The sequence below is a fragment of the Apodemus sylvaticus genome, chromosome 7, assembly GCF_947179515.1.
Source record: "Apodemus sylvaticus chromosome 7, mApoSyl1.1, whole genome shotgun sequence".
Lineage (NCBI taxonomy): Eukaryota > Metazoa > Chordata > Mammalia > Rodentia > Muridae > Apodemus > Apodemus sylvaticus.
Window position 1 is genome coordinate 111,135,809 of NC_067478.1, and position 12,297 is coordinate 111,148,105.

The 12,297-nt window shown below is 57.2% G+C and overlaps 1 protein-coding gene across 2 annotated transcripts; it reads right to left on the reverse strand.

The window, feature by feature from the left end:
- Nucleotides 1-864: 864 nt before the first annotated feature.
- Prkcsh (protein kinase C substrate 80K-H) lies at nucleotides 865-12,281 on the reverse strand. Of its 2 annotated transcripts, none has more exons than XM_052188847.1 (18): nucleotides 12,180-12,281; nucleotides 11,737-11,872; nucleotides 11,475-11,591; nucleotides 10,484-10,579; nucleotides 10,332-10,389; nucleotides 8,427-8,544; nucleotides 6,668-6,797; nucleotides 4,975-5,059; nucleotides 4,582-4,660; nucleotides 3,982-4,068; nucleotides 3,679-3,813; nucleotides 3,492-3,588; nucleotides 3,081-3,150; nucleotides 2,805-2,894; nucleotides 2,348-2,422; nucleotides 2,171-2,270; nucleotides 1,885-2,034; nucleotides 865-1,154 (listed from the first exon to the last, which is right to left on the reverse strand). In XM_052188847.1, exons 2-17 carry the CDS (start codon nucleotides 11,810-11,812, stop codon nucleotides 1,888-1,890), a joined length of 1,560 nt encoding a protein of 519 aa, XP_052044807.1. In that variant the 5' UTR covers nucleotides 11,813-11,872; nucleotides 12,180-12,281; the 3' UTR covers nucleotides 865-1,154; nucleotides 1,885-1,887. The 2 variants fall into 2 exon arrangements, with proteins under 2 accessions (XP_052044807.1, XP_052044805.1); XM_052188845.1 differs by having other exon boundaries at nucleotides 3,658-3,813.
- Nucleotides 12,282-12,297: the final 16 nt, after the last annotated feature.

Sequence of the window (12,297 nt, forward strand, 5' to 3'; positions counted from 1 at the left end):
GGGTCTTCCAAAGTCCCTGGGGGTTGGGGCAGGGCCAGTGGGAGGAGGGCTCAGCCCCTCCAACCCTTCCTTCATCCTGTTTATTGGGAAAGTTTCAAACCATGGCAGAGTCTATGTTGGAGGTGATATAAAGAACTGTAGAAAAAAACATGAAACAAAAACCAAACCTCAACCCGAACCCAAGAACACTTCAAGTTGCGTTAAGACATTTCTTACCGAGCCCCAGGCCTGGCCGCGGTAACTGACTTTTACATGGGATTCTTTAACTATTTGTACTTTTCATGCCAGAAAATAAAAAGTTCAGAATCTTACGGCTCGGGTGTTGTGTGTGCCACTGTGGGCGGGGTGGCACGTGCTGGAACCCGGGGAAGGGTGGCATCTTGCCCCTGGGCCAGGGTCTCTAATGGCCTGTACTTGGCCTCGGAGTCGACAGAAGCCTAGCGTCTGCCCGACAGTAGGTGCCGGGCCTGCTCACAGTCAGCTGGCCCGTGGTCCTGCAGGATCTGGACACGGCTGCTTCCCAAGTGCTACTTTTCAGATGTGACAGAACAGATGGAGGCCTGAGGCAGTCCGAGAGTGCAGTCCATCTGGCAGGAGCCCGAGGCTGCTCAGGAACGGGACGGCTAGCGGGTTAGAGCTCTTGCTCCAAGCCTGATCTCAGCTTCACCCTGGGAACTACAGCCAGAGGCTTGTCTCCTAGGTAACTGGAGATGCTGGCAGCTGGCAGCAGTAACCACCGCACCCGCATCTGCAGCAGGCTCACTGGCCCATGCTGTGGGAGACTAGAGCAGGAGACTATCTGAGGCTAGCCTAGACTACATAGTGAAACCAACAGAAAAAATGAAATCAAAAATGACCACACAATGTGGACTAGTCACATTTATTGTTCTGAGGTCACAGGTCAAGTCATCCATTCATCTCCCGCGGGCTGGGGAGGCAGGGTGAGGTGGATGCAGGAATTAGCTCCTCCCCTCAGGAGAAGGGTAGGTGAGCTCATCATCCACTGGGCCCGCTGGGGCCTCAGGGCGCTGGGCTAGCCTGCGCCACAAGTGCTCGGGGTTCCTGCTGCCTGGAGGACGGCCAGGAACCCCAGGGCGGGCGGGCCTTGGTCCGCAGACTTCAGGATCAGTAGACTGGTCGCAGGCCTTGAGGTTCTAGGAGAGAAGACAGAGATGGGGGCCGGGTGGAGTGACCGCAGGGCGTGCAGACGCCCCAGCACTGGACACAGCCGGGCTGGACTCACAACTGCAGGGCAAGCCTGCACTATGTAACAAACTGTCGTAAGAAGCACTTGGGGTGGGGGTGGGGGGTGGGGGTGGGGGCTGGAGAGATGGCTCAGCGGTTAAGAGCACTGACTGCTCTTCCAGAGGTCCTGAGTTCAAATCCCAGCAACCACATGGTGGCTCACAACCATCTGTGATGGGATCTGAAGCCTTCTGGAGTGTCTGAAGACAGCTACAGTGTACTCATAAATAAAACAAATAAATCTTAAAAAGAAAAAAAAAAGCACTTGGGAGGCTAGCCTGGTCTATAGGGTGAGTTCCAGAATAGCCAGGGTTACACAGAGAAACCCTACCTCGAGAAACAAAATGAAGGGAGGAAGGATGGAAGGGAGGGAGGGAGGAAGAGGGGAAGGAAGGGAGGGAGGATGGAAGGGAGAGGAAGCCAGAGCTTGCTAAGATGACTCAGGTAATGGAGTCCCATCAGGCGCACGCCTGTTATCCTGGCACACAGGAGGCAGTGGCAGGTGGATCTCGGAATTTGAGGCCAGCCTGGTCTACACGGTGAGAAGCAGAGTGTCCAAGGCTACGCAGTGAGACATCAAGTCAGGGCACTGGTGAAGAGCGCAGCAGCATCGGCCCCTGGAGCGGGCGCTGTCCTTACCGGCTACAGCTCATCGTGGTCCCCGTCACTGGGCGCCTCTGGTGGCGGCTCTGGGCAGGCTGCTGGTGTCATGAGCTCCATGAGGTACTCACAGCGACTGGGCTCCGTGGTGCTGGTCACCACAGTCTCTTTGCCACACAGCAGGCGCACCTGGGGATTGGAACAGAGGAGGAGGTGGGCTGGGCGGGGCTGGTCCGGCCTGGGGTGGGGTGGGCTGGGAGCGGCTGGTCCGGCCTGGGGTGGGGTGGGCTGGGCAGGGCTGGCCGGGCCTGGGGCGGGCACTCACTGTGGTGGAGCGGTTGGGGCCCTGCCAGCAGCCAGTGCCCTGCTCGTACTTCATCGCACTGAACTTGTCGTGATCAGGGCCAGCCCAGGAGCCCCACGTGCTACGGAGAGAGCAGGGTGTTCAGTGCCGGCCACTGGGTGGTTGGGGCAGGAGGGCAGCAAATCTCAAGCCACTCACCCCAGGCTGGTCGGGGAGCCCCCATGTCTGGGTTTCTGGGAGACCAGTTTGAAGGGACAAAGCCGGTAGACGTACCTAGGGCGGGAACGGGGGCGGTGAGTGCTGGGCCAGTGCCTCGCACCCCCTCGCCCCCCCACGTCAGGGCTCACTTTAATGCCCACTGACCCCTGGATTCTGGCTGTTCCCTTTTGAGACAGTGTTTTACGTAGCCTAGGTTAGCCTCAAATATGCTGAAGCCTTTGAGATTGACCTGGAATTTATCACCTTCCTTGCACCCACTCATGTACGCACCGCTGTGCCCAGTTTAAAGAGGAACTGGGAATGGAGCCCTCCTGCCTCTGCCCTTCAGTGGAGACCACAGTATAAGCTCTAGGTTCTTGTCTGCCCAGTGCCCTCCCCTGCATCTTCCTCCCCGCCCCGCCCCGCCCCGCCCCGCCCCGCCCGTGCCAGGATGTACTCATTGGTGGTGAGCTCATAGCACTGGCTGTAGAGGTACGCAAACTCTCCAGAGGGTCCAAAATCGAAGGAGATCTCCTGTTCCAAACTCCTGGAAAAGCAGGTCAAGTGGTGAGGGGGAGGCCACGAGAGCCCACACAGAGGCCCCGGTAAAGGGAGGCCCCGCTGCACGGTGAGCCAAGCTGAGCTCCAGGCCCTGCAAGGGCCAGGCGGGCGCCTCCGCCAAGGCCTTGGGGCTCGGCTGTGACTGGGCAGGAGGCAGCCTTGGTGCCCATACCTGATGGACTCCTCCATCTCCTTCAAGGACCGTTCCACTTCCTCAAACTTGTTCCGGGCCTCCTGCGCAGCTAAGGGAAAGGGGACCAAAGTGGGCCCCAGTTCGGAGAAGGTGGCAGCTGCCTCTCACACCCTGGGTGTGTCCCCAACAAGGAGGGCCCTCTCGGCCTGGCCAGCTGCAGTGAGCCTCCTCTGCTCTGGCTCCCTAGAGTACACGGCCGGGGCTCCTGGGGCCCAGCTGACTCCTGGCCTGCTCCGGTGTTACAAACAAGTGCAGCCCATGAGGAAGCAGGACTCCTGGGGACGGGGACAGCAACCCCAAGCAACCCAGGCACTGCAGAGGACACAGAGCTGCTCATGGTAGGAGGGACCGACTGCTGACCGGGAGGGTGGACCCCTTCCCGTCACTCACCATCGATGACAGCCTGTGTCTCCTCATCATACGGTGGCATCTTTTCATCCTCAGAGGGGCTGGGAGGCTGCGGGGGCTGCAGTGGGGTCGGGGTCTCCTGGGAGAGCAAGGCCTAGTCAGCAAGCAGCCCCCCTTAACATCGGCCCATCCTTCTCCCAACACACACCTTGGGCTGCTCCCCCTGCACCTCCTCCTCCTCTTCCTCCTCCTCTTCTTCAGGCTCCTCCTCCTCCTCTTCCTCCTCCTCTGTGGGTGGCAACACTGGTGGCTTTTCCTCTTTGGGTTCAGTCACCTCCGGAACAGGTGTGTCAGTGGGCGGGACCTGGCAGACCCAGGAGTGAAGACCAGCGTTGAGGGATTGAGGGGCAGGCTTATCTCAAGGCCGGGGGACACTGGGTCACACATCTGGAAGAGGTGGCCTCCACAGGGGACAGGGTGCCAGCGCAGGAGGGGGTGGGGCAGGGCCACTTCCCCTCCTCTCCCCACAGACCTCAGAGCGGTACTTGTCCCTGATGGCGGCCCATACGCGGTCATAGAAGGAGGCAGCGTCCGTCTGTGTGTCTCCACTGAGAAGGGCCTGCATGTGTTGGGTTGGGTCAGGGTCAGGGTCGGGGTCAGGGTCGGGGTCGGGGTCAGGGTGAGGGCTGGGGCTCGGGTCGGAGTCATGGTCAGGGCCCCCACACATCCACACACTCTGCCCCAGGCACTCTGCCCAGGGAGGAGAGCACAGTCCTGAGGAAAGGACGAACGGGAGGCTGGGAAGTAAGGGGACATCAGGACAAGCTACAGGCAGAGACACTGTGGAGAGAGCCCCATGTCCTAAGGCAAGGTCCAGGAGGGGCGGGGCCAGGGATAGCAGGCAGAGAGAAGACAGTGAGCTCCTAGGGAGCGCAGGCTCCACCCTTCCCCATCCTGGTCCTGGCCCAGGGCCCCGCCCACGGCCAGCATCATCTGGCCCCTCACTGATATGGAGAGCCTCACTCAGGCCAGCAGGGGCTTCTTCAGAGCTGGCCTGCCCTGGCCCGCTCACCCTGAATTCATTCTAGGTTAATGGTCTCTCCAAGCCCCAGGACAAGGGCAGGCTGGGTACCTGGGCCTCCTCCTCAGACAGCCCTCCATCTCCATCTGTGTCCAGTTCCGGGTGAGTCTGTAACTCAGCCAGCGAGACCCTGAGAACAGACAGGAAGTGTGAGACTCCTCTGGGGTCTATGTGAGGGTCAGGGCTGGGCTGCGAGAAGCAGGGCCCGGTCCGTCTCCCCCTCAGAGAAGACCTAACTCAAGGCGGAGTTGGACTGGCCTTGGAAGACATCTAAACCCTGTGTTCCCTCTCTCCCTGCCCCACCCACGTCTGCCTGCCTCAACACCCAGTGCTGACTGACGGTGACAGAGCTCACCTGCAGCAGGAGGCTCTGGAGGCCAGGCTGGTTAGACTGGCCCACACTGGCTGACTGAGGAGCCCAGTGGGCAGTGCAGTCTCACTTACAGGCCATCCAAGTTGTCGTCCAGCTCCTGGAAGGCACTGGCTGCCAGCTCCTGTTCCCGCCGGGCCTTGGCAGCAGCTTGTTGCTCTGTGGAGGGCCACTCTGTCACCACGTGCTGCGATAAGCCTGACCTGTCACCTCCAAACCCTGCTCTCACTGAGCCCAGAGCCCTACCACTAGGCCAGCCGACACCGGAGTGCCGGACACAGCTCTGGATCCAACCAAGGTCTGTGCCCTCTGCGAGGAGGATGGATTTGGGGAACAAGAGAAATGGGTGAGGCGCAATGTAACGGTTCAGCAGGGTCGGAAGCTTGCTGCCAAGCCGGACAGCCTGAGTTGAGTCCCTGAACCCCACACAGGGGCAGGCGGGCCCTGACTCTTGCGGGCTGTCCTGTCTTCTTCACGCGCTCCCGTCCCACCTACCCACAGAGAGACAGACGTCATGGAGGCGTTGGTAAGGCCGGGGAAGTGAGGAGCTGGGAGAAGGCCTAGCTGGTGTGGGCAGGCTGGGGCAGCCGTGCCCACGCCTCCACGCGACAGCAACAGCGACCGCCACCCAGAAGAGCTCTGCACGGCGGGCAGAGCAGCAGCGTGCCTGGCCTCACAGTGGCCAGAGGACATCGGGGACACCTGAGCCAGTAGGGCCGCCCTCACCCTCCCTCTCAGCACTCTTCACCCAGGCACCTGGTCCTTTCCGACTTGACTCAGAGTCTAATGTACCCCAGGCTGGTGTAGCACAGGCTGGCTGTGAATTTTTTTCTTTTCTTTTTTCTTTATTTTTGAATTTTCCTGTTTTTCACAGTCTCACTATGTAGCTCTGGTTGTCCTGGAACCCACTCTGTAGATCAGGCTGGCCTCGAACTCATAGACCTAAGAGCTGAGATTAAAGATGTGGGCCACTATAACCGGCTGACTCTGGATTCTTAATCCATCATGCACGGCTGCAACGCCCCAAGGCTGGCGTTCTCTCTATTTTGTTAGATACAGGGTCTTGCTATGGGCCAAGCTGGTGGGATATTTATAATCCTCTAGGAGGATGGCAAGCACTATAATCAGCAGGACCAACATCAAAGTTAAGGAGGCGGGCCAACAGGAGCTCCTCTAATCTCCTCAGGAGCATGGCATCTCCTCAGAGAAAGGCTCGATCAGAAAAACATGCATATATCAAAATTTATCCTCTGTGCAAGCTGAAGGCTTAGTACAGTGGTAGAACCCCTACCCAGAATCCCTCAGTGAGGGGTGGGTGACAGCAGCGGGAAGGCCCAGGCTGCCAAGCATGTGCAGGGCACTAGATTCACTGGCTGCATACTGCTTGAGAGGTCAAAGGTCTCAAGCCCTCAGTTTGGGCTTAGGATCCCCTGGGGGAGAAAGCCCCCAGCACCAGACAAAAGGAAAATAATCTCTAGAAAGGGACCCTGCACCACAGTCACAAGTACTCATTCCCACGGTTTCCACGTTTGATGGCCGACACAAAGATAACCAGGCACACAGAGATGAGCCATGGTGACAATTAAAAAAACAACCAAACTAAAAACCAGAAACATTCTACAGGATCACGAGTTCAAGGTCTTCCTCATCTGAATAGTACATTGAAGGCCAGCCTGGGCTACACAAGACCCTGCCTCAGGGCACCTGGCTAACGTCTCAGGCCGTGTCCACAGAAGTGCGCAGCCCCGCCTCCCACAGCACCCCTACCTTCCCACAGCTTCCGGTGCTGCTCCTTGGCCTCCTTCTCGGGCCTCTCTGCTTCTTCTTTCGCGGTCCGCAGGGCTTCTACCTGGTCTTCCAGAGACTTCTTGCCAGCCTGCAGCTCAAGAAGCTTACTCTGCAGAAAAAGTAGGAGGTGAGAGGCCGGCTCGACCTCAGCTTTGTCCTCTCTTCCAGCCCTAAGATCTTCCCCAAACACCCACATCCCAGGGCGAGACTCTGGCTCCCCGTGGCTCTCTGGAGAGACCCGGGCTTGATGCAGCCCATGCAGCCCATGCCGCCCTGTGTGACCAGGCCACCTGTCCTGCCCCATCACTTACACTCCACTTTCTTCACAAGTCACCTTTCTTGCCCTAAAACAAGGACAACATTCAGACCCCTCCCCGAGCCTCATTTCCAGTTCTTCAAGCCTGTGACTCTTTCCACCTGGAATCCGTCCCATGGCTGACTTAAATCACCTACAGAGTTCAGTTAAGACAGCCGCTCCTCCGGGAAATCTTTATTTCCTGCCTCCAAGATGGGTGAGGGTAACCGTGGAAGAAAGCTCCCTACCCTAGGGCCCCCAGCTTCCCTCTCAACGACACGCGGACTGGATGCGACTTCCTAACCATCCAGCATTCCTGAGGCAGGCACAGGCCTGGTTCTAACCGTACAGCACCCAGTACACGCTGGGTGTATAGCTATGTTCCGACAAGCAACGGGGGGGTGTGTGTGTGTGTGTGTGTGTGTGCAGTTCAGACCGGGTGGAGCACCTGCCTAGAAGTCCAGCCTGCAGGCTGGGGTGTGGCTCACTGGGAGAGCCCAAGGGGGGGGGGGGGGGGCTGGGGTGTGGCTCAGAGTGGTAGAACTCTCTTTAAAGGCTGGGTTGTTACTTACTACCAGAGTGCCTGCCTAGCTGGTTCAAAACCCTGGGTTCCATCTTTAACACAAAAATAAAAGAAATTGGCGTGTACGCCTGGTGGTGAAAGCTATCCCAGAGCTCAGTAGGCAGAGGCAGGTGAATCTCTGTGAGTTTGAGGCCAGCCAGAGCCACACACTGAGACTATGTCTCAAAATAAATAAATTTAAAGGGGGAGAGGGGAGACTGAACAAAAACTGGCCTGGGCAAGCTCTGCTCTAGGGATAAAGAGGTGGGCTCCACAGGTGTGAGGGCTTAGCTGCCATGCTTAGGACCAGGACCTTCCCACCTCCCGGGAAGGTAAACGGTCCACGGAACCAACCTCATCAACTGGGTTCCCACACACACAGACTTTGAAAGGGCAATCACAGCCTACTGAGCTCAGCAGGGCCTGCTGGCCTCCTCAACGCCAATATGGTCTCCAAGCACCAGGGTGGGGGGGGGAAGCGGCTGCAGTGTCTCTCGGACACGCGCAGAGCGGGAGTCCTGTTTCAGCACTGGGGCTGGCTGACCACACTCAGTCGACAGAGCATTCACTCTCTACTGAAGTTGAGCTTGAGAGATGTCCCCCGAGCTAGGGTGTGGACAACCCCAGCCCAGGTTACAGACGGCAGGGCTGGGGACACAAACACATCTTTCTGTCTCTGGGAGTTAGCACTTCTATCTCACAAGCTGACGGCTTCACACTGGGGAAATGCTCAGGCAATCCCTCATTGTGAACAAGGCAGACACGAGCCCACCACAGCCCAACAGCAAATGTACACTGCACCTGCATCCGCCCGCCCGCCCGCCCGCCACTCCGAGACCCCAGGCCCGGGGCTGTGCCAAGGCGCCCCTCTGCTCCCTCACCTGCTTTTCCTCCCGCGCTGTCTTCCAGTCCTCAATGAGCATCTTCTTTAGGCGGAACCCTTCTCGGGTGACCTCGGCCAGCTGCTGCAGGGACTCTTTCTCCTTGCGACCCTTCTCTCTGGGGTTGGCACACACAAGTACCATTAAAAACACCCAGGACCCAGCAGGTTTTCCTTTTCCAGAAGGCTGGGTGACCTGCTAGCCACATCCCCCCATGAACAATGGCGAGAAGGGGAAGTCAGAGAAAGAAGCCTCCTCAGCCTGCCCCTCCAGGAGCTTCTGACCACAGAGGCCTCGGCTGCGCGCCTGAGAGGACAGGAACACACAAAACTTGCGCGTCCTTAGGACTACAGGACTGTCTAGGAAGTGGTGAGGAGCAGGTTTGGAGGTTAGACCCCAGTGTGACCAAGAGAAGGAGGAAGGCTCACAGGCTCAGGTTGGTCATGCGGGCGCACACCTTTAATCCCAGTACTTGGGAGATGGATCTCTGTAAGTGTGAGGCCAGCCTGGTCTATGTAGTAAGTACCAAGCCAGCCAAGGCCACAGAGTAGGATCCCGCCTCATAACACAACAGTCAAAACCTAATCCAAGAACCAGAGGTCTGTGAGGCCTGTGAGGTGTGCTGACAATTACAACACCTGTAATTCCTACACTCAGAAGAGACAAGCAAGAAGAACAGTGATTCAAGGTTATTACCAGGCAACCAAGGTTGCGGCTAGTCTGGGCTCCATGAGCCCCCACCCCCACCCCTGCCAAAAAAAAACAAAGCCCAACATGGCAGCACACAGCTGTCTTCCCAGCAACTGAAGGGGGGGCGCGGAAGGGCCATCTACAAGTTCCAGGCCACCGAGAGAAGCTTGAGACCCTTCTCAAAAAGCAAAATGGGAGCTGGCTCGATGAGTAAAAACAGCATGGTGTGTAAGCTTGCGGGCCTGCGGTCAGGTGCAAGTGCCCGCCAGACACCCAGAACCCCAGCCTCAGGGGTGGGGGGGCGGAGACAGGGGGATTGCTAGAGCTTGCTGGCGACCAGCCTAACTTAAGGGTTAGTGTAAGACTGTCTCGAAGAATAAAGAGGGGGAGAGAGTGACAAACCCAACACAACCGTCAGCATCCACACGCACTGACGTCACACTTACACACAGACCGCACAATCACTCACAAAAGAGACTAAAAAAACAGAGCAAGTATCGAGACTGCTAACTCAGCTAGAGCTCAGCTTCCATTTGCCACAAACACGAGTCAGGTCCTCTGTCTTCCGGCACTCACTGTCTCTTTCTGTCCAGGTTTTTATTTTGAGACAGGTTTTCTGGTCGGCCAGGCTTCAGCCTCATTATGTCTGTCCATCCGTCCATCCATCTGTCTGTCCCTCCTGCCTCCCCACCCCAAGGGCTCTAATCACAAGCCTCCGTCCCCATCTCCCACTGATAAACAGGAAAGCAATCTCAACTACCTCAGACCTAGAGGGAACACTGGTAATGCGGGGATCCCAAGGGGCATGACCATTGAAGTCACAAAACAAGCCATGGCGGTGTAAGCTTACAGTCCTAGCACGCACGCGCTCGAGAGGTTAAGGAAGCAGGCGCAAACTGGGTGCCCAGAGGAAGAGCCTGTCTCTAAAGAAACAAAGGGGGAGACGGACTCGCTGATCTTCCAGAGGACCTGAGTCTGGCCTCGGACCCCAGTTCCAGGGGGTCACCACCCTCCTCCGACCTCCGCAGACGTGCTCGTGGGTGGCATATGCCCTGGCTCTCACATGCACACAACACAGACGCAAGCCTGCCTATCCAGTCCTGAGCCGCCATTACTCAGTAAAAGACAATCTTAAAAGGCAAAGGCGAGGTGAAAAAGGAAACAGATTGGGAAGGAGAGGCCGGTGAGGTGCAGGGTGCCCCGGGCCCCACCCACCTGCAGGTGTTCTCGCAGACCGTGCCGCTGTTGTACTCGTCTGTGCCATCGCAGCAGTCTGAGGCAGAGGGAAGGGTCAAGACGGGAGTGGGCGAGGCCTCCCGGGGCTGGCCAGACCTCCTTCCCCACACCCCGGGAGCATCCGCACGTACCACACACGCCGTCGTTGACCCGGCTGGAGAGGATGTACAAAGGCTTGTACCCCGTGTTGGTGCAGTGAAAGCTGCCATTGGGACAAGCAGCTGTGCCTGCAAGAAAAAAAAAAACCCACAAAGTTGGTGGTGTGTCCCCCAAGCCAGACGTGTGTCATGTCTATTTGTGGGGAGCTCCAGAGAAATAGGTGTAATGCGGGTGTGGTGGTGCGTGTCTGTAATCCCAGTACTTGGGAGGTAGACGCAGGATAACCCGTGGTCCAGGTCATTCTCAGCTACACTGTGTGTTCAAGGCCAGCCCAGGCCACAGAGTATGTCTCCAAAACAAAAATAAAACAAAGAACAATCAAGAAGAAGCTGTACCTTCAGGGGCCTGCAACAGAATCAATACTCCAGTATTCCCCAGCTTCTCCTAAGGCCCCAGCTTCTCAAAAAGGCCTGGCAACTCCCTCCGCTTCTCTCTGCCTTCATCAATCCCTAGAAGGCCGTTCAGTTTCCCTCCTCCTCCTCACACTTCTTAGAGGCTCTCCCTTCCTCCTGAAAGCCATTCCTGGTTCCCGTACTGACATTTGCCATCTTGGTCATAAACCTGGACATTTGTTCCTTTGATAGGCAATTGGAAACCAGGGCTGGCACCTACCCATGCTCCCTACCCCGCAGCTAATCCACGCCAACTGGGATCTCGTTTCTAGGCCTGCTCTGCTCACCGAGCAGGAAGCAACCGGAGGATGAGACCCTAGTTCCTTGGGGCATCTGCGCTTAGCAGGCTCTTTTTTTTTTTCTTTTTGGTTTTTTTTGGATTTGGTTTTTTCGAGACAGAGTTTCTCTGTGTAGCCCTGGCTGTCCTGGAACTCACTCTGTAGACCAGGCTGGCCTCAAACTCAGAAATCCGCCTGCCTCTGCCTCCCAGAGTGCTGGGATTACAGGCGTGCACCACCACCGCCCAGCAGCAGGCTTATTTAATGGGCAATGAAAAACTGCAAAAGCTCACCAGGCTCATCGGAACCGTCCTTACAGTCGCAGTAATCGTCGTTCACCTGATCAAATGGGATAGTGGCTGTGCCGTCCAGACATGTGAAAGGCTTCGATTCGTCATAGAAGTGATGGTCTGGTGAGGAAAACAAGCTCAGCTCAGCTCTTAAATAAATACTACCCCTGTCCTTCCCACCCACCAGTAGAAACGCTACGGGAAACAGAGGGAAAGGCTGAAACGCCCCTCCCAACCACCTTCGTTATGCACAAAGAAGACTCACTGCTGAGGGAAACGCCCCGGGGTCTCTTAACTTCTACTGCCCAACAGAGGGGTAACAGCAGCACCAGCGGCAACATCCCGTCCGGGCCGAGACCGGAAGTGTGTTCTGCCGCAGGAAGATACTTGATGGCCTCTCACTGTAGGAAAGAATGAAGCATCTGATCACTGGGAGAGAGAGGGCAGCTTATCCAAGCCCGGCCTCAACACTGCTTCCGGAAGAGAGGGCTCGATCGGAGTTGGAAGTGCAAGGGCAGGCGGGTCTCTCCACCCCGAGCCAGTGGAAGAGTCTCAAAATGAACTCAAAACCACAGTTCTCTATAAAGGGGTGAAATGGGCAACTCCCGCCAAAGGCTCAAAGGATTTACGATCCCTCCACACCACCCACCCTGCTGCAACCTATAAGAAATTAGGATGCCTTCCTCCCATCGCTGCTTTATCACCTACACGAGACAGAGGCAAAGGTCAGAAGGCACACCAGGTTGGCTCAGCCGCCACGGTTCCTGCAGCAGAAAGAGAACGGAACGTTCTGTCTACGTCACTTCCGCTTTGCTCATCACGCTTG